The 27625-nt window shown below is 34.0% G+C and overlaps 1 protein-coding gene across 6 annotated transcripts in view; it reads left to right on the top strand.

Annotated features, from left to right (window-relative positions):
* The window catches only part of STXBP5 (syntaxin binding protein 5), a 103790-nt gene that overhangs the window by 63190 nt on the left and 12975 nt on the right, over window positions 1-27625 (top strand). The window contains exons 14-22 of one of the 6 annotated variants that reach the window (XM_027887336.1): window positions 599-639; window positions 2717-2937; window positions 4450-4628; window positions 6361-6486; window positions 6967-7118; window positions 14555-14617; window positions 18069-18128; window positions 18224-18271; window positions 25092-25142. In XM_027887336.1, coding sequence (XP_027743137.1) covers window positions 599-639; window positions 2717-2937; window positions 4450-4628; window positions 6361-6486; window positions 6967-7118; window positions 14555-14617; window positions 18069-18128; window positions 18224-18271; window positions 25092-25142 — 941 coding nt within the window. Of the gene's footprint in view, window positions 1-598; window positions 640-2716; window positions 2938-4449; window positions 4629-6360; window positions 6487-6966; window positions 7119-14551; window positions 14618-18068; window positions 18129-18223; window positions 18272-25091; window positions 25143-27625 lie in introns of all 6 variants that reach the window. The other 5 variants (XM_027887335.1, XM_027887338.1, XM_027887337.1 and 2 more) reach the window with 5 other exon arrangements.

The raw sequence follows: 27625 nt of genomic DNA, 5'->3' as shown, positions 1-27625 counted from the left end.
ACCAAATACTTTTGAGCATGATCCTTCTAATACTACTGTAAGGAACGATTTAATAAACAACATTTAATTTATTTATAAACTGTGCAGTGCATCACTGAAAGTGAGAGCACTACTAAAGGTTTTTAAGAACAACCTATTAGCCCTAATGAGGATTACTGTCACTATACTACACCTTGGAGAGAGTTTGAGAGATAGTCCTGAAAGAAAATAGTCATCTGATTCTCAGTTTCAAGGCTAAGTTAGGTGACTCATTTACAGTGGAATACTGTATCTTTAGGCATCTTCTTTACAAGTGTTGCTCCTAATACCGGGCATATTTTAATAAGCAGCACATGGTAAGGTATGCCTCAGTATTTAAAATGGTACAGTGAAGTCATCAGGGAGTTAGCCTCCAAATGTTTTTTTAATCCCTTCCATCCAAAGTCATTGGAGCACATGTTGGTAAAATGTCGGCTTCCAATAAGTTGTGAAAATAAAGTGTCACTAAGAGTACTAATAAAAATAGAATGTCAACAGTATACTTTCCAATCAGTAAGAAAGAGACTTAACACTCCAACTAACCATTGTACCATCTTATTAATTTTTTAATATTTCATAGGCATGCTGATGGGTCAATCAAGTTTTGGGATGCCTCAGCAAGTAAGTGTTTTCAGTAGAAATATTTTCCTGTGCAGTAGGAGTTTTCTAAACTGATCTATTTAATGGAATAAAATTGAAAACTAGTCATTCTCATTATTTCTTGCCTTCTGTGGAGTCAGTAACTTCATGAAAAAATTTAATTTAAAATTAAATATAGTTAACATTATTTCTTAGGTGCTTCATTGTTTCTTACCACTTAAGAGTAAATGCATCGGTAGTCCAAGGGCCTTTCCATAGTTAATGTGGAAAAATTCTAAAGTTTTTAGAAGCACCTTCAACCTTATTTTTGAGCATGAAGATGCACAACAGGGAAATGCATTCCTTTTAATACAATGGATTTTCAGTAAGTTATTTCTGTCTTTTTGGACAGGAGAGAGGCATGTGTTCAAGACATCAGCTCTCCATAAATTACAGTATCTAAAAATGAGAATTGGAACCAGTAGAAATTTGTGCTACTAAAATGATTTATGCATTTGTGAAGAAAGGCAGGAGAAGAGTAAAATAAAGACACTTTTCTTTGGAACACTGAACAGACCTGAAGAGTCTGATACTATTTTACATTTCTCATCTTCAGTCAAAGGGTCAATTGCATCTGATGGCCTACACAGCTCACAGTGAGAAATGCAGTAAGAATTCAAAGTAGAAATGACTGCGTAGAGTTAGATGTTTTAGTTGATCTAGTTCTGACTAACCTTACTCTTGGTACTTAAAAGCTGTTTAATGCAATCTTGGAATCGTCATCAGTTTTCTTTGAAAACTTGTGGAAAACGGGTGAGATTCCAAAATGCTAAGGCGTGTGTGGTTGTGGGAGGGAACAGATGCAATGTATATGTTAAAAAACTAGGAGGAGGACTATTTGGAGTATAATAATAGATCTTTAATTTCAGTTTCGGGTGGGAGTAGAACCTGGGAGAGAGAGAAGGAGGTTAGCCAAAATTCATAGATTCTGTGTGTTTAGAAGATCTATTCAGCATAGACCTGTCAAAGGAGATTCTTTAAAGACACTTAGTTTCTTTCTAAAACAGATAAATAAACTTGTTAAGGGAGAAATTGCAAGTATCCTCTATCTTGATTTTAAAACTTTTTAAATCTCTCCAATAAGACAGCCTTACAGATGAACTAGGGAAATATGATTCAAGTAAAACCACTGAAATATGGAAGAGGAGAAAGGATGCTCTAATTTAAATTTTTCCTAATGTTGTGATTAGTATTTATAGCAGTGATTTGGGCCATTGACTAGAGAATATGCCTGTGAAGTTTGAAAACAGAATAAAGACAGTTGAAAGAAAATTTAATACAGAATTAGAATTACAGTTGAGAAGGATACTATTCAAGAGGTAGTTATATCAAAGACAATTTACTTGACTATAGTATGAATGATGAATACTCAGTATGTAGTTTCTGGGGAAAAAAAATGGACATCTCATGAATTGCAGTCTGTGTTACATAGAAAAAAATAATTCCTGTGATAAGGAAGTGGGTATGTCTATAAAACCAACATGGAGTAACTCGCTATTTAAAACTGTGGAAAAGCCTCACTAGAACAGTTCTAGGAAACCTGTTATCAACAAAAATGTGGACTGATCGGAGGGCAGCACTTTGGAATGATCAGACTAAATAAAATATAAATTGGAGGAACTGGGTCTATTATGTATGAGAGCACAGGTGAGAGGCCATGGATTTGAAATACTGTGAAAAGAAAGAAAAGGAGCTTTACTTCCTCTACCATAGATGTGATTAGGTTGTAGTTATGGCATATGTAACAAGATGTTGCTATAACGAGATCCTGAAGTACAGTAAAGACTTGAGAAACTGTGAAGGCTTAGTTTATTACTGTAGCTTAGTATATACCTCTCAGGATAAGTGTTGGGGTATTTTTTTATAGTAACTGATCCTGTGTTGACCAAGTGGTGCACTGCATGTACAGAGGCAACACAGATATTCATTGCTTCTACTCTACCCTCTTTTGCTGAACATAATAGCTTTCTCTATGAAGACTAGTTAATAAATTAAAAATTTAGAAGAAAAACAATATGTTCTGATCAAAACTAATTTTTCTCTTTTGCTTTGTTCCTAGTAACGCTGCAAGTACTCTATAAGTTAAAAACAGCCAAAGTATTTGAAAAATCACGGAATAAAGATGACAGGCCAAACACAGATATAGTAGATGAAGATCCATATGCTATTCAGATCATCTCATGGTGTCCAGAAAGTAGAATGCTGTGCATAGCTGGAGTTTCTGCACATGTCATTATTTACAGGTTCAGCAAGCAGGAAGTGACAACAGAAGTCATTCCGGTAATTAGTTATGACCATTCTTTTAACTTTGCGGGGTTTACCTATAAGAAGACTGTCCTAGCAATTTACAACTTTGCTGTCTTTTATTTTATTAGTGAAATGGATAAAAACAGTTGCCTCAAAATGAAGAGATGTGGTTTTTTGGAAAAAAGTAATTAATTACAAAATTCAACAAAAGTAAATATTGCACACCAAGATACTGCTTTTCAGCTTTTGCAGCTAATAATAATTCTTTGATCTATATATCAAAACAAATAGTGGGTCAAAACTTGGCTGTATCAAAGGTAAAATGATAAAAGAAGTGAATGAGCTGTGGAGTTGAAGAATTTCAAAGTTTTTAGGGAGTTGATTCCTTTTTTCCTTGATTCCTAATAATTACCATCTGTCCTGTCAAAACTGCAGTGTGCAGAACTAGAAGAACTGAAGTCAGTTAAGGACTTTGGTGTGCCGCTATTTTATTCTATGTAAAATACAAAGATTCTGTTATAAGAGTTTGAGAAGTCCTTTGTTAAATCAGACTCACACATACAAGTTTATGTATTTGAATGTGTGGGCTAGAAGCTCATATTTAATTATAAAATGTTGTATGTTATAAGTAAAGTGTTAATGTAGTTGGTTTTTTCCTCCCACCTCCTGCCCATGACACACACACACACAACATAAACCCCGTCCCCTTCCTATTCTGCTCTCTTTGGATAAGTCTTAGTTTAAGGACCTGAGGCATGGGGGTGTTCTTCTTCACCTTTCGTGGGGTGCTTACTTGTGTATAAGTACATTCCCTTCTGAGGGAATAGTTTTTTTCTAAACAGTTTTTATGAATCAGTTCCTAGCGAATTATTCTTCAGTACCAGGAAAGTTTTAAAAATACTATATATTCTTTGTTTCAGTCCATGAATTAAGTTCTACTTTGCAGATGATGAGAATAAAAAAGTGGAAAAGTTTCTTTTCACTGCACTGCAATTATTACTAATATTGTTACGATCCAGCAGAAGAAAATCCAAAGTCATGATGAACATGCTGTTCTTTAAAATGTATGAGCTAGTTGAGCACACCAAATATTGAACCAAGTCTCGCGTGTACAGTGTTGCATCAGTACAAAGGGTGGCTGTCCATGTGCCTTTAGCTCTCAGTTTTACCATTCCAGAATTACATAAACCAAGTCATCTTCATAACTGAGAATGTATGTCAACAGAATGATAATTAAATGAGTTTTCTATCCAGTATTTAATTTTTTCCAGTATTAAGACGCAAACTTTTATAAACTGAGAAATATACGAGACTTTCAAGTAATCTTCAGATATTCAGTCTGTAGTAGTTAGCATGACTCTATTTCTGAAGATTACATATGTATTTAGGTTGCACTGTTTGTTAACCTACTGTTATCTTTTAAAAGATGAAAAAGTCCTGGATGTCACTTATCACTGCAATCTTCTGTTGCACTTCATTTATTTTGTATCCAGTTTTTTTTGAAAGGCAGACTTTACTGACTTTTTTTTTTTTTTAATTTCACAGATGCTGGAAGTACGTCTGCTATATGAAATAAATGATATTGAAACTCCAGATGGTGAGCAGGTGCCACCTTCATCAACTCCAGGCACAGGTTCTAATCCTCAGTCCATTGTTCCTCAGTCTCACCCATCAACTAGTAGTAGTTCATCTGATGGACTTCGTGATAATGTCCCGTGTTTAAAGTAAGTATATTCTGTTACACTTTCATTGAGTATGGGACTTTACAAAAATATGTCCCTAGAATATATGTACTTTGATATTGCAGATACATAATTGCTGGTGAGAATGTTCTGTTTTATAGAGCAGCATTTTCCAAATGACTGAAAGTTGAGCTCTGTTCTAAGAAATTAATCTTAATTTCTTTAAACTCCATAAGCTGATTTGGTAAAAATTTGAAAATCCTTACGTTATGATTTAGGAAAACTTAGCGTAGATGTTAGTATAGTTATTATAGCTATTTTTCAATAGCAGCAATTTAGTCACTTTGTCTTATTGTCCATTGAAATTAATAGGAAACTTGATGTGTTGTGGCTGAATACATTTCATCTGTTGGTTTTCCAGAGCCTTAGGTTTTAGAGCCAAATCAAAAGTGGTGAAAATTCTTACAAATAACTGACTGAATAGTAACTCTTTGGACTTATAAATATGCTTCTTTTTTGAAAACTCTCTATGAGAACTACTTGATATTTTGGAAACAGAATTAAGTAAATATCCGATTGTCAAGGATCTTCACTTTGCACGATGTCTCACAGTGCTTGCAATTTAGGTCTCTGACCAGTTTTTTGATCTTTTTAAACTAGGAGTTTTTTCTATAAGCTTTTTTGTGAGAGCTTTTAGTCATTTGAGAAATGAAAATTAAAAGAAGACAATCTTTTTTTACTCTTCTACAAGAGGTGCAGTATGAGATGTCTGGGTCATCACTTTTTCTAGCAGAATGTATATATCTTACAGATATAAAGTTAATTATGTACTTTTTGTTTTCTGAAGTTTTAAGGTCCCAACATGGATTTTAATTCTTTGAGTGAGTCTGTCTAGAAAATAACTAATTCTGATGTGATTGCTTTATCTGAGTCAAGATTTTCAATTGTTTTGATTGTACCAAGTTGCAGTGGTGTATTTCTAAAGAAAACTCAAGTCGAAAAAATGGAAAATTCTGAATTTTTGTAAAATATTGGCAACCTAAAATATGCATTAGTGAGAATGAATGTGTAAAATAAGAATTCAGGAGACAGAGGAATGTAAGTTCTGTGTAACTTTTTTCACCTTAAAAAATGCAAGACCTAATCCTTTCTGTGGGACATGCTATAAGTTTGTTCATTGACATGCAAAAAAAAAATCTTTCCAGGAGTTTCAGTTCCCCCAGTCCCAGATTCATTGCGTACAACTGGTCTACCATTTCAGTAATTTACTTGTTTTCATTTCTGCCATATCATCAGCATTTTTTTCATTTGTCTCAATACATCGTGCTTCTGTTTCACTTTTCAGTATGCTTATTCTACATGCAGCCTTACCCCTTCCATTCTCTAAATCAGAATTTTTCCAGGAACTCTGGAAAAAAAATGCATAACACCTTTTTAGATGCTGACTGAGCACTTTTATCTATTCAAGGTAATGCAACATAATAGCTCTGTTATGCCTTGCTCTGAAGATAGGAAAAATGAAGTATTTGTAATCACTGCTCTATTAATTTTCAATTAGGTAGTGAATCAAAAGGACCCCTAAAAATGTGAATTAACGGTTTCAATGTGGATTTTTCTTCTGATTGCTTTTACGTGGTTTTGTTCACATATTTTACATTTTTCCAACTTTCTAAAGTCCAATGTAGTCTAGAAATTAATGAACTGTGAGCCCCTAAGTTTAAAATGGAGGCTATGGAGTGGAATAAAAAGACACCATGTTTTGATTATTTTGCAGAGTTAAAAATTCTCCTCTCAAGCAGTCTCCAGGCTACCAAACTGAGCTAGTTATCCAGCTAGTGTGGGTGAGTGGAGAACCTCCTCAACAGATAACCAGCTTAGCAGTCAACTCAGCATATGGCCTGTAAGTATATTCTACACAGTTTTTACATTATTCTGTCAAAAGGGTTTAAAATTACCCGTTAAAATTAAGTCTTTGTGTGTTCACGTGAGTTGCACAGCAACACAGAGAGGTAATCAGTCTCTTGTGGTTAAGAGATAATTCCTTTTGGGTCGTGGCAGATCCTGATAATGCTAGCAGCAGAAACAAATTATCATCACTCTTTCTCACCTGCCACTGTACAGCCAAGAAAAAGTGTCATTTAAGGCCCTATCAGATAGGTTGGCAAGTAAAATGACAATGATCTGTTCTACTCAGTGCCATGTTTTAACAACAGAACAATTAAGCAATACTACTCTTTAAAATAGTAATTTATAGATATGTTCGGTCTAGGATAATTCATAAAAAATAAAGTCTTCAAATGCTGAACAGCAAAAAATTTTTATGTGAAAATTTACTAACATTTAATTAGCACTGTCTTTCCTTCCACTTCTCTTTTTCCAGAGTAGTTTTTGGAAACTGTAATGGCATTGCCATGGTTGATTACCTCCAGAAGACAGTGCTCTTGAATCTTGGCACTATTGAACTGTATGGCTCCAATGATCCTTATCGCAGGGAGCCACGATCTCCCCGAAAAACTCGGCAACCATCCGGAGGTGAGTAACCCAAAACATTTTTTAAGGCTCAGAAGAAAGGCACACTTGGTCATCTGGTCTTACAAACATACTTTTCTGTACTGCAGTTCCATTCTTTCTCCTTGATCTGTTACTAACATCACTATTGCAAGTTTGTTAAATCATGTTTTCTTAAAAATTGTCACTGAGTGGAATATAGTGATGGTTGACATCATTGCTTATTTTTTCAGTTTAATGTTTGTTCTAAAAAACGTAAACTGGAAAATACCTCGTGTAGGTATAAGTATGTATGGTGGATTTATGCAGTTTATAAGAATTTAACTTAATATCACAGCATGAAGAAGTAACTGATATTTCTGATAAAGCTAGTACCCATGATATGCTTGTATAAACGCATTTACGTTTGCCAATAGCCAGTGTGTTTGCTGGAATCTTTGGCTTCCTGTTTTAAACTTTGAAAAGGAATGTCTCTGATAAGCTAGAGGGTGTCATGTTGTTTATGCTCTTATGTTTTGCTTGAGAGGAAGCCAAATAAACTTGCACATACAAATTGGTAAAATAAATCTTTGAGGCGGCGGGGGAGGGGGAGGAAGGGAAGTACTTTGATTTAAAAATATGCTGAAGAGTGTTCTTTTTCAGCTGAGGAGGAAAGTGGGTTTTCAGTCAAAACACCAAGTTTTTTTAAACCAAAAGGAAAATTTAGTATTTCTAAATTTTCTTCTCCCTGATATGTCCTGGGTACTCCTAAGTTATTTTAGGAAAACAGCTGAAGACAGAACAATAAACAGTGTCATTGCTGCCACAAATGATTATTTTTTTGATAGGAAATAAGTTGTTCAAAAAACTCTTCTTCATGCGCTACTGTTGATTTCTTTAAGAGATCCAGAGTAAAGTCCTGTTAAATTCTTCAGATTATATTTTATTCAAATGGAAATGTCTAGGATGTATTTTAGCAAATGTTAATTTGAAAAAGATCCAGTTAACACGAGTCAGCTTATTTCAACTGAGGAAACTTATCTAAAAATCATTATTATGGAACAGAATGTACACAATTGGTATCCTGTCAGATAAAATATTTTCTTCTATGAATTAAAAAAAAAAATTATTTTGAGAAAAAGAAGTAACCTTAGTGGTTGACTGTGTTAACTTGTCTTGAGAGTAAAGGGCTTAAATTCTGCTTCATGCACTTAGATTATAAATTGCCTTTTGGAATGCTAAATATCACTTGCCTTTATTTTCTTAGCTTTTGTTATTTTAATGTATTGGATCCACATAACTTTTTTAACTGTGTCTCTAAGATGTTCATGATTTAGGTCCTTTTTGTTCATGAAGCTATTACATGAAGTCATGTTTTTTTCATCTTAACTTTCAGTACTAACAATCAGCATGGCAAAAGCATTTTAAAAACCTGGTTATACAAGTTATTTGGCTGGCTTTTCTGTCTCAAATGTACTGTTAGTGTCTCCGTCTTTCCTTTTCTCATTGCTTCATAAAGGTATGCTGACTGTGGCTTCTTGCATGTGCGGCCTTTCTAACTTATATTCAGAGTCTGTGAAAAAGCTTCGCACCTCTTATATAAGTAAGTCATCTCATGGCATTCAAATATTTTTGAGCATCTTAATTTGATTTTTTTTTTTATTTGTTCACTCACCATAAGTATTTTTCTTAGTCCATTTTAAGTAATTGTTGTACCTTTGGAAACTGATTTTAGTCCATCACGCATCTATTGTTTTTCTAGTTCATGAAATCTTTAAAAGAAACTTGAAGAAAAAACCAACTATAATAATCTCTATATTTTGTATTTCTAAAGAAATAAATATCAAAATCAAAAGGAGATCCTACCTCAAAAGTTACTGATGTTTACAGACCTAAGATCTTAGGAATTTAGTATTCTTTTACTATAGACTTCCCTTGCTTGGTTCCCTTTCTGGCAGAAAAAGTTTCAGAACTCTAGAGTTAGAGTATTAGTAGTAGTGATAATAATAAACATTGTGATAAACAGTGATTTTTCTACTACAAATGAAAATTTACTTCAACAAAGATGTTTTTTACAAGGATTAAGAGTGGAGGTGTTTGTGTATTACACAACCCTGTGCAGAGCCTTCCAAACAGTTTTGAAGTTCAGGTATCTATATAAGGAAGGTAGCCCATCAGAACCATGATTTACCTGAGAGATTCTCTGACTTACAACATCATTTACAGCATCCAAGAAATTGGAGAATGTAAAGCTTATTTTTTTAAAGCATAACATTGTTCCTTTTCATAGGATGGCACTTTTTTCCAGCCCTTGGCAGAGGAAAGTAATCTCACTCCATGTTTTAATGAAAAAGAGTAGAATAAAACAAAGCTACAGGAAGACTAGAGTTTAAAAAAACAAAGAAACAAACAAACAAACCAAATAAAAACAAATAAAAACCCAAACACTTGATGCTGTCATCCAGTTCATAGTTCTACCATTTTTTCCCCAATCAAGAAAAAAGAAATATGTCTCAAAGGGTAGTCTTAATAGCCAAAACTCTGCTGCAAAGGCAGAAAGGGAACTAGGCATAAAAGAAAAGCCTTCACCTTAACATAATACAGAGCTGAAAAACAGGATCTGGCACTGATCAATTATTGTTTTGAAGAAAAGCAAAAATTGGGTAGAAATCCCAAAACAAGCTTCTGAAACCAAAAATTGTAAAGCTGAATTCTACTGGACTATTTTATTTAGGAATAGGTTAAAAAAGATTTTGTACAGAAGAGTTAATATCTTAATCATGTAGTTCTCTTTCTGTTTACCATCCTGACAATATCTTGGTTAGCTGGAGCTACATTAATTTTAAAATCTGAAAATAATTTCTCTTTCATTTAAAATTTCTCATTATTTGTAGTTCTTTCAATGTATGTGTTGCCCAGACTTCAATAATTTAAATAATAAAATATTATTGCTGTGCAATTTTCCACAAATAAGGTCTTAATATTTAAACATTACCCTTTGATTTATTTATGGGATTGGAACTATATGAGATAGTCAGAACACTTTTGGATTTTGCATTCTCCCTTTCTCAGACATTAGTATCTGCATTTTCAAAAATACAAGGAACTTATGCTTTTGTGGTTTTATTTTGAAAGATATGCCTTCATTGTATTTTTTTATCTTGAAAATATTTGTATTTTAATATTTCAAAATAAATTTTTCTGTGAATAAGACATTTTCACACCTTTACAACTCCAATAATATTCAGGGAGTATTAGTACTTAAAATCTAAAGTATCTGGAAAAAAGTGCTTAGGTAAGTAATGTAATGTAGTAGTTTTAGAAAATTCCTGTATTTAACTGTATTTAAGAAAAAAAAATCATACTAGCCTATATATGCATTCAGACAAGTTCCTAATTAGTTACATTAAATTCACATTCAGACAGCATGCAAGAGAGCAGAATATATTGTACATAGTATCACAAAATTGGCTGAACTGGAAAATCGTTTCCATATGAGGGCAGGGAGGGGAGTAGGAAAACATCATTCCCTATTACTCCACCACTTCCAAAAAATGCAGGAAGGATTGGTCCTTCCTCATTAAGAACCCCGATATTCTGTATGTTTCAGCATAGAATGTCAATTCAATAGATCATTAGTATCTGCTAACATATTTACAATTCAGTAAATGGCATGTCCTTAATCAACCAACTGAAAATTTACAAAGGTGTTTTTTTAAAAAAAATCATACAGTAAAAGTTACTTATCTTCTAAAATTTGAATGGAAATGCAAGATTTTTCCCTTCACTTATGTTGCAAGAATATGATGTATGTTTCTGTCATCTTATTTTTTCTACTCAGAAAAGAAATTCAGATTCCCGTCATAAAGCAGCATCTATTTAGAGACAAGGCTCTCTACACTAGCTAGACTGTAAACTGTCATTTCAGGCTAGCTCTGCAGATACAAGCTCCCAGTTGGGATCGTGTTTTGGAATTTATCAGTGATTCATACCAGGTATACTACTCACATGTTTTGGGTGGCAATTTATAGTTTGTGAAGCATGCAGTATATATGTTTTGTTAAGGCCTGCTAGACAGTGTCATCAGGTGCTTGTCAAGCTTATAAACAAAATCAACTTTTGCCTTCAGACTGTAATAGTAAGGGAGGGGTGGAAATCAACTTTGGCCATGTGCCAAAAGACATGAAAAGTGTAAATAAAAGCTTTACAGTGTGATGAAAACTGTATACTCTATACACAGTGGGGGATTACACCAAGACCTTTGCTTGATGTACTGTTTGCTAAATATGGCAGGAGCCATCAAGTCAATACCAATACCAAATGATGAGACAAGTCATAATTTCACAATGAAACACCAAAAATTAGCTGTTATTTTTCCTTGCTTAGTTACCTAAGTTCATGTAGGACACCAGTTTTAACTGTTGCAAATAACTTGGTGGGGATTACAAGATTTTATGTGACTTTTTGTTTAGTACAATGTAATACAAGTCTTTATAAGTTAGTACTTCTTAGTTCTACCAGAGACGTTTTAGGTTTCTGACAAAATTTCTTGCATGCATGTGACTTTTTATAATTTTTATTATACATCAAAAAGCCTTCTTTCGAATGTCAGCTATGAGGTATTCAGAACTGGAATTGAGTCAAACTGGAAGAAAATACATGCCTAGAACTCTTCCAGGGTTGTTTGGTCATGCTGTTTTCCCTATCCCTTTTCATGGACTATTTGAGTTTTAATTTAAATGTCACAAGACCAACATCAGCTTTGACTGACATCAGCCAAGGCAAGAACTGTATCAGAAAGTTTAATTGTTGGGTTTGGGAAATTTTTTGACTCTGTTTTTCAGGTTAATTGTTTTATAGTTCTAACTTTAACATCTTCATATCAATCTAGTTTTAGTTGTAATTTTTACTGATTTCCAGTCAAGTTTAGGTTCTTCAGATATGTATTTTTAAAGCCTATGCAAAAAACTGAAAAAAAGTCACATTAAACTTACTTTATGCATGAATTAAATCCAGCTGTAATTCTAGGGAGGTTTTTAATGCAACATGGTAATGTTTATATCTTTGACATAAGATTTTAATTTTTTTTCTAATTTGGAGAGTTTTCAAATTTCTTGCTTCTGGAGTTCAGAGAGATAAACAAACTAAAAGCTTATTAGAAAGTCATTTGTTATACGAAGTTATAGTCTTTGGAGTTCTGAATTGTAAACTCTTGGGTTAATTTGCCTGGGTAATTCATAGCAATTTGCAAGTATGCTATAAACCCAAAAGCAGAGAACTTTTCCAGGAGAGCTGTGTTGCTGCCAGAGCTTGTGTCAGGGTACCTGGAGTTATAAGATGAACAGCAACAGAGATTGTCATGCCAGTTTCGTCTTGTTGGTCATAGACATACCCTCCTAGTTCTCAACTTAGATCATACATTATTCTCTGCTTAGCTTAATTACTAATATAGTCATAGGTAAAATTAATTTTCATCTCTTCCTGTTCATTTTCTAGATGGCTATGATTAGATTTCCAAGGTTTACATGCCAAAATGATTACCATAATGCACGCTTTCATTCACTATTCATTAGGCTGTATATTAGTCAAATTATAGCCTCAAGACTTCTTACAAAGAAATCAAGTGTGCAGGTGTATAACTTCATTCTTGGCTAAAGACTATTCCTGTCAATTCATGAGTTTTCATAAGAGAAATGGTGCAAGGAGTTAAACTCTTCCTTTGAAGGTAAAGAATTGATATTTACGGAAAAGAGGAAATTGAGTTCCTGAGCTGTGTGTTTAATTTGTTTGGTTTGGCTCCTGAAGGAGCAACTGACTTCTAAGAGCACAGTACAGGTTTATCCTCCCAGCACTGCTACTATCTAAAACTGGCTTGTTGTGAGGAGAGCAACATCAGGATTTTTAGAAGTCTTTTTACACAGTCCCGTCTAGTTCAAAACATTTAGACTCCCATGCCTGTTTAAGACTTTGGTGCTTTCAGAGGTCACATCATATTTAGAGAATATGTACCATGATTATCCCCTAGTGTTCATCAATTTACTGACAGATAAATAACAAAATAAATTACTTTTTTCTTTCTCTTGCGTAGTGGAAAGACATAGCTTTCACCTGGAATTTCACTTGACTTTTTAGAATTTAAATTGGTTCCAGGACTCCCAAGTGTAGGGTTAATGAAGCCTTAAGATCATTTGACAACAATTCTAGTAATTGAGTTTTGAGGTTTAAGCTGTATATGCTTTAAGTAATATTAAAAACAACTATTTTGGATAAATGAAACTGTTAATGCAGCATACTTTCAGCGTGTTCCAGATTGATATGGTGTTTCAGGAGAACCTTTTTCCTTTAAGACTATTAGCTTCTTATTTAGTGTTTGGAAATTTTAAAGCTTTGATAGAATAGAGCTGTTCTTATATTTTCTGTTTCTTCACAGATGCACTTGTGAATGTATAGTGTACAGCTGTATAGACAGGCTTTCCATATGATGCCTTTGTTGTCTTCACCCTCACCATTACACTTCTCAAACTTTTTGACTGCTGGAAATATTTGTGTGCATGCAAAAATCTTTAATTTTGACAAATATTTCTTAACTATTACTATTCAGTATTACGTGCTTTTTTACCTTAGTATCACATCATGAAATTTCTGTAGGAAAACTTCATGATATAAACCTGAAGATGCATTACTAACCTTAACACATCAATAAAATTCACTTTTCTTAATTGTGGACAACCTGGAAACAATTTTGTGTCAAAAAGAAAAATAGAAAAATTCCTTATGTATTTCTAATTTGTGCTGTGGAATAATTCTTGGAGGCAACTTACATCTTTGGCATCTCATTGTGGACTATTAGACTTTTTCCTTCACTGGAATGAAAGGAATTAGTTTTTAGATATTAACATACTGCAGTTATTGATGTAAGAATTCTATTGAAATTCCTCCATATTAGGAAGAACACGTTTGTAAGCACCCTAATATCTGAATTCTGTAAGTGACATCAATAAGGAGTTTTTCTGGAAAATGAACTTGGCAATGCAAATTGGCAAATACAAAGCATGTCACTGTATCAGCAGTAAAGTAGCTGGAAAAAAGGCACTGTAGTTTCACACACCATATGTTTGTAATCTTCAAGATCCTCTTTAATCTAATTTTTCTTTTGCATTTTTAATATCGCTAATTTTTTCAAAACAAAGTATGTTTGTACTTAATATATATCTATAGCGTGTAAATAATCAACTATTCTGATAAGTCTGTCTTGCTGAATATATGGTGGTTTTCACTGAAATTTAATGAGGGAGTGTATTTTGTTAGTAGGAAGAAGTGACTCTACAGTCACTGTGGGTCATGTCAAAAAGAATATGCAACAGAAATTCTATCACAACTGGCTTGTTTGTATCTAATAAGAAATGAAGCTCCTAACTGCAGTAGAAGTAAGAATGAAATAGCAGCTGTATTTATAATACTCTGGCTTTGTGTTTCAGCAGGTCTTTGTGATATTAATGAAGGTACAGTAGTGCCAGAAGACCGGTGCAAGTCGCCGACATCAGGTAATCATAAATTTCTCTGATCTTCAGCTTCTGATTTTCCTATGCATTAAGTCAGTCTTTACTAGTTAAGTAAATATATATAAACCTCTCACAAACTCTTTGAGCTGTCATAAATTTTGCTGTGTTGCACAACTGCATTTTTAAAACAAGGCTGATACAAGAGATGGAATAGGAATATGTCATAAAGATGAGTGAAGAAAGATATAAGCTGAAATATTTATGCCTCGGGGAACATACTGCACAATGGAATTTTGAAGCATTGACAAGATATGCACAAATTCCTGCACTGGTTCATGTGATTGTGTTTCATAGTCCTCAAAAGTGGTAAAGATTATTTCTGAACAAGTTTACTTCTGTTTCCCCATAAGTGGCAAATTACTATTTTTCTTTGGAATCAGAGGTCTTCAGAAACCAGCATCCTAAACAAGGAATTGTTTGGGTTTTTTCTGTATGTGAATGTTTTATGCTGTATGTGAATATTTTAAATTATATTTTAAAGAATTAATATTTTATTTCATAATGGCTAGTTGAGGCTATAGCCCTGTAAATACTAAATAGTATATGTAGTATTAGAGGTGTATATTTTTTTAGTAGCTAAAAATTGTCGCTTATCTTCACTTATTACTCTGAGAACTTTTAAAGATGTCATTTTGTTTCATTCAAAACTACTCAAAGTTAGAGTAAAGGACTAAACTTCAGGTTTAAATCAAATATGTAAAGTAGTATGTGCAATGTAGTGCAAAATGCTAATCAAGATAGGAATCTAAAGATAGATTCCTTTTCTGTTGCAGCCTGTATCTTTCAAAGCCGAGTTGAAAGTGTAACAACACAAAATATTATGGTTTTAGATCTAGGAGAAATTTTAACAAATTTTAATTTCTGATTTGACAACTCTTGTCTTTGGATGTTAATTTTAAATTGTAGAAAACTCACTTCTAGATCAATCAATGTCAGTTTTGCTTTTGGTAGCTCTTTCTAAGAGTAAATTGAATTTATTTATAATTAAAGCAAAAATTGGATGGGAACTTAATTTAAAGTCTTAACTGAAGATGTGATTTCATGACAAACCTCTGTATTGCTAAGTACTGGCATGCTGAACTTGTCAACTTCAGCATTATTTATAGTGAAAGCAGTTTTTGTGGTGTTTAGAATAAAGTGCCTCTTTCCTATTTCATTTTTTGAATATCAAGACTGATGTCTGTAAACAGTTTGCTCTGCAGTGCTGCAGTTGCAGTAAATCCCTTTGTCTGTCGAGGTTGAGGATAGATGTCAATCTCACTAAGGTATTTGAATTTGACCCACTTAAAAAGTCCAGTCTAAGTGTGGTTTCTGGTAGACTCCTTTAAAATATGTGCAATGAACAGCTAATGAGTTGTAAACCCTAATGTGTATCCTTTTTTCACTTGCTCCAGCATCCACCAAATATCAACTGCTTCCAATTCATACTGCTTAAATGTAACCCCCTGGGTAGTATGAATTAAAGAGTTTATTTCATAATTTGGAATTCAAGTAGAGTAAACCTTATTTCACCATTTCCACTTCCAATGAAGCCAAGTCCGAAAATGAAAATGAAGGACACTGCTAAATTTAACAATTTGCTTCCCCTCCTCTGTTTACTCCCTCCCTCCTGTCTGAGTTGTGTGAGCTGTAGTAGGTTAAAAACTAATGAAATTTGGATGTTTCTTTAAGAGGATCAAATAAGGAAACAGCTCAGAATAGGTGAATTCAAATTTCCAAAAAAGGACACAAAATCAGAGGGAAATTTCCAATCCTGTAGAGGTAAAAATGAGTCTCCAGTTTGGGTTGGCTTTCTGAGAACACTATTTTGAACTTAGTTCATTTTAGCATAAAACTCAGAAGTTTGGAGAGCTGAGTGAAAAGATATATAATTTATGATGTGTACACACACAATACTACAAATAAAGAAGTCTAAAGTACCAAAACCAGAGAATGGACAGAAGATGGAGGGTGAATGTAACTGTTGCATTCTCATGTAAAATAAAATCTTGAAGTAGTGAGGCTAGACTGTGCCTTGGTTCCCTCAATTGTCTCCTCTGCTCCCAGCTCTCAGTGAATGAGATGAAGGTCATGGTAGATTTCTCAATTTTTTCCTTTAAAAAAAACTTGGAGGCACCTCCTGATATGGAAATAGTTCGAGGTTTGTGAAGGGAAAAGAACTGCAATTCCTTAGGTTTGGTTTAAGTTTTAAATCTTTTCTGGGCAAGAACACAAAACTGGAAAGAAGATTGAAAATGCCATCTAATTTTCAGAGGTAAGAGAGGACATTTTTGATAAATTTGCTGCAGAGTGTTGGTGAGCTTGTGAAGCAGGATGGAGGCAAGATTCAAGTAAATTTTTTCCAGTATAGAGGCTCTCTAGTTAAGAGGCTTTAATTGTTACAATGGAATCTGTAAAAGAGACTAGTCTCTGTTTGGACTGAAGTCTGTGTTTGTTCAAATGATCTAAATCTTGCACCCTTCCATGTCCAGGTAAAGAAAAGTGGAAGCTAACTTCCATTAGACTTCCTACAGTGGGTGGCTGTATAGTTGAGAGGACTGTGAAAGGGACTACTTGCCTATGCAAGTTAGGACAATATCCTACAGTTTTGGTAACACAGAATTGCAGAAATACTGTGAAAATGTCTTCTGCTTTTTTTATAAAAGTCAAGCAGGAATAGGCCTAGACTCTGGGGTTGTTTATCTGAACTGTAAAACATTCTATAGGATTGTAAACTGACAAGATTTTGTTTTCCGGAGTGACAAAATGCTTGTTTTGTTCTTATTTTACACTCCCGCAGCATAAAATCCAGTTAAATTTGGATAATTTTAGTTGAACAATTTACTTGAATTTACTTTCCTGACAGTGTTTAATTTCATGACAACAGTAAGCCTTAAGCTGTGATCTGTATCACTACTAGTGATACACCACTAGTTTTTCAGAGTTAGGGATACAGAAAAATCCCAGGTGATAGCACTGGCTCAGTTGTCTGCAGAATAGTTGAAGAATTGTGGTCCAGCAGTGACTTTACTGCATTGAAAAAAAGACAAACAAAGAAACAGATGTATAGAACTTGAGTTTATTGTTACAGCAGTGTTTTGTGAATCATAATTTAGGTTAATCTTTGTGTCTGGAGAAATGATTAGCACATCTATTTTGTTATTCAAATTAAACATTTTTTCAGTGAGGGAAATATTTCTAGCAATAAACTCGCTGCAATGTGCAGTGTTGTACCTTGCATTATAAGCCTGATACAGCAGAATTCTTGTCATACCAAAATAATTTGTACTGTATAATATCTAGTACAGCTACAGAGAATATCAGTATTTGATATTTTAATACCTCTTTGTATCTTCATTTAACTCAAAGCTTACATTAATACATTGATTTTGTGTCATATATCCACTTCATTCATGACAAATGTATATCCATTTCATTCTGTCTCCACTTGTAGGTTCTGGTTCACCAAACAATTCTGATGATGAACAAAAAATGAATAATTTTATAGAAAAGGGTACAGTATTTTTCTTTTCTCTAGTCTTGTTTTTTTATTCAGTTCACCTTTTGATACACTTAGATTAATCTTTTTTATTAAAATATTATTTACAGTGAAGACCAAAAGCAGAAAGTTTTCCAAGATGGTAACCAATGACATAGGTAGGAACTAGAAAAATTCTGCTTTTTCTAATCCAGCGCCTTCCTCTATGCAACACTAACCCAGCAGAAAAAAAAAAAAAAACCAACTGTCAAATTTCAACGCATTAAGTTATTAATTTTTCATTCTTTATGCTAAGTGGTAATTTCTATGGGCTGCTTCTGTACTAAATACACTGGGTGCAATAATTTTTAAAAGAATCAATAGTATCAGTGGTTGAAATTCTCTGATTTTACAGTTGCACTTCTCTATTTTTCCGGATGGGTGAAATTCTAATACATAGTAAGAGTTCAGTCTATGCAAGTCACAACATTATTCCACTGCTTTTAAGAGAGTCTTTGAGAACATGTGGCTGATATAATTTCTTTTTTATAAGTTGTATTCGTAGCCATATGGTCAGATTTCTATATGACTGTGATCAATAAAGATGTAGTATTGTGGTTTCATTTGTTCATCTGGAAGAGGACTTAGTTGTATATATAAGTATACCCCATAACTGTTCCAGAACTCCATTTACTTTTCTGCATCCAGCAGTGACACAAGACCCTCCCTACCAGCTCTAGACTTGTGTCTTAATAATTTGGCAACAAAATTGCCTTGGGATATGTTGTTTGCAGCTAGATTGAACCCTTTTATGATTGGCATGGAAATAACTCTGCTTCTGGCAGCTGGGTCATTAAATAAATGAAGGTGAGAGCTGTATGATTTAATTTTGGGAAAGGGAATCTTCTGCCTTAACTGGGATATGGTTACTTTCACTGAAAAATCACTTTGTTAATGGTTCATTTTGTTTTCATTTAGCAAATTACTGTATTTTTGTAGGATAATTTAATTTTATCTCTTCAGTCAGTTTAGGTTGAAATGACTTTAGGTAGTAAAACTGTTTCCTAAACTGCTATTTCATAGGTTGGGTAGAACCACAGGGTAAGACTAGGGACGAAGAGATTTATTTTCGTACAGTCTGCCTTGGATTATTCTGTTTGGCAATTTAACTTCTGTCCTAAGTCATTAATCTCTTTCATTTCAATTCAGTAATTAAGAAACATTTAAAATTCAGTGAGACAAATATGAGTATGATGAAGTGGTCCTTAGAATCTGAGGTATAGAATGAGGAAGAGCAAGAATATGCCCTTTGTACGGTACTGTGTTGAGCCCTTCTTGCAGTGATATCAGAAATGGTAGGGAAGATGAGTTCTGAGGCAGCAGAAGCCTGAATATAATTCAAAAAAGCAAATGGCTGTCAGTAATATATTATATGAATTCACTTGTAACTTAAAAGAATTTAGTATCTTTTACATGACTATTAATATACTCCTGTAAAGGGAATTTAGGGTAACTAGAACTTAATGTTCAAGTCTTCTAATGAGAAAAACAACATTTATTGCTATATCAATGTCTGTAGAGGTAATGTTTCCCTTTTGTCTCTTCTGAAACTGTCTTGTGCAACACACATCAAAAGTTTGCCTGTGACCTCTTTTTTTTCGCATCTTTTCAAAGAGTTATGTTAGAGCATTCATAAAATATGCTAATGACAATCTATAGAGCTATTTACATCTGTTTCACTTGAAGCCTTTCAACTGAAAACATTGTGAATGTTTTTCACAGCTAAAGAGAGAAAAACATTTATTTACAAGTAATGCATTCTTCGTGCTCTAAGTTATACTGTGAGTTCTGTAACTTGCAGAGTTTATTTGAAGTGTAAAGATAATTCTTTTGCATTCTCTTTGTTTTGAGTGGTTTGGTGCTGTGCATTGAATGTGGATGTTTCACTACCATGTTTACTATAGCTTATCTGGCATGTTTACTCCAGCTCTTTCTGAACGTACATTCTAAGCTCTTTCACACAAATAAAACACCTCTTCTGTGTTAATAGGTGCATGTTTTTGCATTTCATTGTTTTAAACTGAATTGCCAACCAAATGTGAACGGACAATGAGTTTTGTGAAATGTTTCACTGTCATTAACATCACCGTATTGTAGGAAACAAATTGTTTACCATCAACTGTGATCTCGTGGGCAAATTTAACGTATATAGCATGGTCGTGGCTCTCTACGCTGGCAATCAGTGCAACCAGTTCAAGTTCCTTCTGTTCTTTGTCAATGTGTGAAATACAACCTGATAAATGTGTTGCAAAATAGAATAAGAATCATTCACATGGATAACTTCAGTTGCTGTTAATATCACTCCTGCGTTTGTCACATGGGAACAGGGAGCAAGGGAATGCTGCTAGCAAAGTGTGAAGTAATTTCATTTCAGTGGTAGGGGTAATGTAACCCAGTAATATGAGACATCATAATTCCTGCAGATTTCTGTGATTAGTGACAGTACCAAACAAGAATTCTCTGGTTTGTTAGAGGGTCAAACCACACATAGGAGTGAATCAATACCCTAAGTTAAACAATATATACCAACATTCTGATCAGTTGGTCTGTTTAGTTGTTTGTTGACTTTTTTTAAACTCAATTGTGAATGCTCTGTGCTAAAGAATGGATAGCAATTCCAGTTAAGACCTATTGTGAATATGTTGCTTTTGTGTCATGTTTGCCTTTTATCTGCAGAGATGAACTTTGAACAAGTTACAGTTATCTTGGAAATATTGAGATACTTAACTAACTATTTATAGAAATTCTAGAAAGTCCTGTGGCCATTATTGAAAACAACACATTCTCTTAGGAATGTCAAATATTTGGAAGTATAAATAGCATGCTGTAAATTGTTTGTAGAAACATACTAATTGTAGATGCATTTACAGAAAGAATTGGTAGGCAGCACCTAATTTCTAAGGCTGCATCATTTTTATAGAAGGACATTGGACTCCAGATTCAGTGAAAGCAAAATCTTAAGCTCTTTTACTTATACTTTGGTTAGTTAATTATTTGGCATGAAGAGATACAGGTGATTAAATATTATAGCTAAAAATCATGTTGACAGTTAAGATGTATTGTAATGACCATTTCTGGAAAAAGCTTTAGTAAAGATTCCTGAAAAATGTGGTAGATTTTGAGACCTTTATAACTGTTCTAGTAGCCTACATGTCAAATGCTTCTCAGGAAAGTTGGTCATACTTATTTTCTGCAGTTAGTATATTTAAAAACAACTGCAAACATTATTAGTAGACAGAGTTGAGCAGGGTAGATTTAATTCCAGACTTCCATACTCTCTGCTGCAACTACTGACATAAGGTTTTTCACATTTCTTACATTCTAAGTGTACACCTAAGTTTTTCAAACATTGCCAAAATAATTTGCTGTTAGTGCTGTTTTCATGGAATCAAATTTTAAGATGTTCATAATAAGTTCTCATTTGCCCTATTGTCAGACTGTGACTGTATCTTCCATTGTGTTTTTAATACTTTGATCTAAATTTGGATGTACCCAAGTACATATTTTCTTACACTCTCTTGTAAAATGGCTTTATTATTATGTGAAATTTAGAGATTTCAACATTTGGTAATTAGTAATATAAGTATTTCACTTCTGTGTAATTGTCAAATATGAATAACTTGGGAACTTAAATACATCTAACAAATTCTAAGCTGCTTAGTTACTTCTCATGTAATGTTATATGAAATAGGCTTCATAAACTGTTCTCTTGGTTGTCAAAACTCCAGGACACTTGTCTCCTTTAAAATCTTTAGAATTTTATTTTAAAAGGCTTAGACTGTTTTCTTAAAGAAACCGAGGAGAAATTGCTATAGCTTTCAAACTGCTATACATTGTAAAGTATCAGCCCAGGATAACCCGCTGCAAATAAAATTTATCTTACTTTTAAGCCATAGCTTCCTATTGATAGTTCAGTCATGTCTCAGCCTTCAACTTTTCTTCATTGAATTGAAGGTTGCACCTGCCATACTGACATATAATATGTTATGCCAAGGCAACCTTTCATATTTTAACACCTGCCCTCCCAAGCCTGACCTATGAGAAATCTCAAGAACCCATGGTTTTATACAGTTCTCTAATATGATACTTAATCATATATAATAACAGAAAGAATATGGGTGGGCCTGTGTATTACTCAAGGTTTTCTAATTTAGAGGAATATTAAATGTAGGTCTAAATTCAGGCAAAATAGTCCCTGATGCCCTGAGCAGCAACATGACAGGAGGAGCAAAACAGCTCCGTGATCTGTCTTTGTCTTGCACCAGCAGCAGAAGGGTTGTCTTGGCTGTAAATGCTGCAGCAACCACCACCCACGAGAGAGGTGTGGAACTCTGATATGACAGCTACTACTTGAGGTCAGTCAGGTGCAGCAGGAGCAGTCAGCATCACCTTTGGCCTGTTTTACAGCTGGAGTGAAAAGCCTAGCATTGAATGCTCTCTCTGTAGATCTCCATTCTTTATATTCCATTTTACTGATTTTTGTATTTTTTTTTGTCGAAGGTGTCTTGCATATTGCTAGCTTTCATCTGAGGTGTAGCAAAACTGAATCTACCAAAAGTATTGTAAACCATAAGCCAGGTGTGAATACAAGCAGATTTTTTTATACTGAGTAATGATAGCTAAAAATCGCTTATCTGGTGAAATATTCCTATTTTCTTACTGCACGCTTAGGCAGTTTTTTCTTTAAACACAAGATGGCACCATTGCTATTGAAATAGGTTCTTATTTCTTATTTACATTTGAATTATTTGGGGGGGTTTGGCACATTAATATATGTTTTGAAATGTTTTGGGGTTCTTTTTATTGCATAGCACAGTAATTCACAATTTCTGGCAATGATATGCTTTTTAGCAGTTCATGTATCCTCTCATCCTATTTATGAGGCATAGTTGAGCGTATGCTGAAAATTGTCTGACAAATTTGTTTCATCTTGTCAACCTAGTTCACACAGCTGGCCTTTCACTAGGAAACAAAAAGCTAAAACTGTTCATTGATACTTAGAATCCAACACACTTGCCTATACTTTTATTACCTGCTACATAATCTGTTACCTAGTATCTTCTTGTTTTTGTCAGTTTTCTCTGAATTTTTAAAATTGTACCAAATGTTTCTATTTGAAAAGCCAAAAGTGACTGCTCTGTCTTCAATGACTAAGTTAATTAATCATTGCTGATATTCACACACGGTAGAAGCTGTTAAAAGCCAAAAATAACTCCAGTTATTTTCCATGTACAGATTCAGTGGTTTGTTCAGTATCTCAGTTCTTGTGATTTAAATGTCTAACACAGAAAACAAGTCTTATAAGGAATGTCCATCTTGTAGTTCACTATTCCAGATGAGAATGATCTCTTTGCAAGCTGATTTAACTTCAAGCTGACAGCAAAAAGATGGGCACCTGGTCACCAGTGCTATTTTGTACCGTGGTTTTCTGTTTGTATGTCTGAACTCTGATCTGAAACATGAGATGTTCTTGCTCAGATACAACCCATGGCAGAAACTCCAGATGAGTTTTGGCCTCAGCATTAAGCTAGGTATGGGCCAGTGTTAATGCAAGGATGAGGGTAGAAAACATGCAGTCAGACTGGTCAGACTGCCCTTTTCAGTTTCAGCCTGCACTAAAATAAGTGACTAGCATTTCCATCTGAGAGTAAGTAATTTCAATTTAATTTGAACATACTTTTATCATTGACACATGAAGGAAATTAGAAGATTATTTCTGGAATCCTATTCTCAAATTTTTATAATGTATGACAGGAATAAAACTGTTCAACTATTCAGATAACTAGCATTTGCAATATTGATGAGCATAATTGATGATACAGTGAAGAATTTCATTTTTGGAAGTAACTTTAAATCACATACTTTTCTTTAGGGTATGTAGAAATGGAATGACTTCTATTAAAGTGATAATTAGAATGAGATAACTCAATTTTTAACAGAGAAAAGCAGTAAGATTCAGGCTGCTATATGAGTGGTATCCATTGCATGGTACTTCTAGAATTATGAGGCTATTCTCAACATCTACTTTAGGAAAAGAAGTATTATCCTTGCAAGATGGTGAATAATTAAATGATATAGCAAAATTTAAACATGTGTTTGGGAAATAAATTGAGAGTGTAGTCCTAGTCCAGTAAGCTACCTCAAAATAATTCCTTCTCCAGTAATTGTTGAAGAAAGATGGAAGAGGGATGTATGCTACTAGTTTACTTGGTATGTTTATTATAGCAGCATTTTTTAGTATTTTACTGCAGTTTAAATGCACTGCAAGATTTCCCTTCCTATAAAAGGAATTTTTAAGTTAGGGATAAGTTCAAGTGCTGTTTTTCACTTGAACAGTGTTATCAAACTTATAGTATCTTTTTTTTTTTTTTTTAATAATGATGTTGCAAGTGTTTGTATGCTGCTGGTTTTATGATCATTTTTCTAAGGTTGTGGATTGCATCTCAAATGACTAGCTTTTTACACATGTGCATTAATGTTTTAGCACCTCCAAGTTCATCTTTTTTCTATTTTAAATGTCTCCGGTTTGACCAGAATGTAGCGCATAAGAAAGGAGGATGGTATCCTAATTTTATGTAAACTTAATTGCACGTCTTTGCAATGGCCAAGAGTCTGTATTCTGTTCTCTCACCTGAGATAAAACTTGGGGTTGAACCAAAGCCAAATTCATCCAATCTACCAAGTTCCGCCTGAAGCCTGAGGAGAAATCAAGCTCAGCAAAAGTAATAAAATAATGTATTTAGGGATTTTACTGTCTTCCATGTTTTACTTTGCACTGACCTCGCTTGTGGAAGTGAGGCTCTGCTTCAGTGGAAATCCTGTAAAGTACTGAGAATAATGTAATAAACAATTTATATCAAATATTGGTAAAGAAGCAAATAAAGGCCAACAGAATTATGTTTATTCTTTTTTAAAAAAAAGATATACTTCACTTTTCAGCAAAGATGTCCAGGAAGCTAAGTTTGCCAACTGAGTTAAAGCCCGATTTAGGTAAGTTTACATAGTTGATTTTTTTTTTTTACTAAAACTGAATGCAAGTAGTACATTAGAGTCCTAAATTATGTAAGCTATCATGACTTTATGTTGCATTTATCTGAAGTATAGAACTAAAATTTTAATTCCACTCTTTTTGGGGACTCTCAGGCACAAAATGTCTTTGCTGTCTTCTCAAGGTAAGCCTATGATTCCTGTATATGGCTTATCACACTTTGATCAATTTTTAGGCATCTGTCACTCACTTACCAGTAGTGCTGTGATAGCAAAAGCATGACAAGCAGACAACATAAGGAAAACTGCTGCCATCTGATACATTTTAAACTGAAAAATGAAATATCTTAACAGGGCATGTTGAGGTCCTCTCAACAAATAGTTGGCCAAAAGTTTATAAACTTTAATTGTCTTGTGACCACTCTCTCTAAATTAAAGTAATATACAGCTGTTTGGATGGATGACCAGTCTGAGAATTTAATTTCTCTTGAAAAAGCACAGTAACTTTCTATATAGGAAGCAGTTCGGTTTTGAAGTCTGCAGTACTAAAGGTCATTGTGTTGCATAAGTAAAACAGGATACAAGTGAGTAGATTATTTTTTAAAATATTTTGACAGACAGCTTGCAGATCAGATCCAGCTCCCCCGCCTTGTTCTCTAAAGATGTGATGGGGGACAGCTGTAGACCTACAGCAGTAGACGCAGCTGCCTTCTGCCTGCCACAGCTCACTCCTCATTCCGCAGCAGCACTGCTACCATAAGCCCAGCAGAAGACAGATCAGGATCAGACTGGCAGCTGCAGCACTGTGTATGTGACAGCTGCTGCTGCTATTGACAAGGAAAAAGTCCATGGCACTGGGATATTCTGAAACTGAGCTGGACCACCCTGATTTACAATTACAGCTTGCCTCGCTCAGAGAAATGGGAAGTTGGAAGCAACCCTCAGAGATCCTTTAATCCATTGCTATGGCAAGGATACAGATGTTTGATGTTAAACCTCTGATCTATTCATGGCGCTCCAGAAAAATACCAGACAGTTTTATAGTAATTAGACAAATTTCTCTGTTATTTAATCTAACTTCCTTGCTTCCATATGAGCTTTTTCTTGTCCTTTCCACAATGATCTGGGACCATAACAAGTACTCCCTACTTTGTTAGCCATTTTATGCTGTTGAAATCTGTCATCATATCTCTAATTTCATTTTTGCAGGGTTTGTTTTGTTTTCTTTGTTTGTTGGTTGGGGGTTTTTTTACATAATTCAGATCCTTCTTCTTTAGATTATGTTGTCTGAACCTAGGATGTCTTCTTTTAATCTCCTCTGAAACTGGAATTTTTCCTTCTCTTTCTGAACTCACTGCCCAGAACTAGAGAGATTTAACAGTGGTCTTCTTTGCACCAAAGAGTAGAAGAATTTGACTTCTCTTTTCGTAAACTTTATGTTCTTCCTTGCTATGTTTACTAATAGTTTAGGGATAATTTTGGCATAGAGTGAATTTGATCATACTTTGCAAGCTGGAACACATTTGTATTTAAATATTATTCTATTGTAATTCTGCTGATTTACTCCCAATTCTTTGGTGGCAGTAAGTACTTTGAAGTGTTATTTTTTCTAATGAAGACCGGAGAAAAGTGAATGTTGAGGTTTTTTCAACATTTTCCAAGCCTGAAAGAATTGAAGCATTTTCTACATCACTTAATACTTGCCGTTCTTTCTACTGAGATAATGGAAGGGGGGTTTTGTCACATCACTTCTGGTATACTCATAAAATTGTCTGTACCTTCTGAATTGTAATAGCCTTTGACTATTTTTGATTTTTCATGTGTGTAAATATCTGCACTTAGATGCCTCATTTTGTTCTGCATAAAATTCTTCAAGGTTTTTAGGTCTGTAAAATAACTTCCTTAAGCAATTATAATCTTTTTTATTATTATTATTTTACTTCTATCTTGTCTCCTAGTGGGATAGCTTTTGCATAATATTCTTCAAAGATTGTTGCCTTGTTTTGTTTTGTTTTTTTGTTACTTATGTGACTCTATCTACTGTCTGTAGGAGATGGCTGAAAGGCCTTTCTCCCAGATTCATTATCCTATCATTTTCTCTCATTTCTTTCCATGGCTTCTTGAAACCTACTCTTCCATGATCTTGTTCTTTCAGATTACTTTTCTGTCTTTAAATTTTTACCTTCCTCTTTTCCTTCCTGAACAGTTAAAAGAAAATCTAAAGTGTGTTTCTGTATTTATTCTCCACTTTCTAAAACAGAAATTACCTTGAGCATTATACCATTGCTTTTCAATGTTCTAATCCACTGATAAAGATACTAGTGCCACTAGGTCCTATTCTTTGGTTTAGTTGCTTAAAAGAACCTCATCTTTCCATCTTTCTGATGAAGTGGTGTGTATGTAAGAAGTGTAATGATTCATCACGCTGTTGTTCCTTCCTCTTCACCTGAACCTAATCCATTAACAAACCATTGACTTCTTGAGTT

The sequence above is a fragment of the Empidonax traillii genome, unplaced genomic scaffold, assembly GCF_003031625.1.
Source record: "Empidonax traillii isolate 1590-97213 ecotype Southwest subspecies unplaced genomic scaffold, ASM303162v1 scaffold207:size1520225, whole genome shotgun sequence".
Classification (NCBI taxonomy): Eukaryota; Metazoa; Chordata; class Aves; order Passeriformes; family Tyrannidae; genus Empidonax; species Empidonax traillii.
This window is presented reverse-complemented; position numbering and strand designations above follow the sequence as displayed.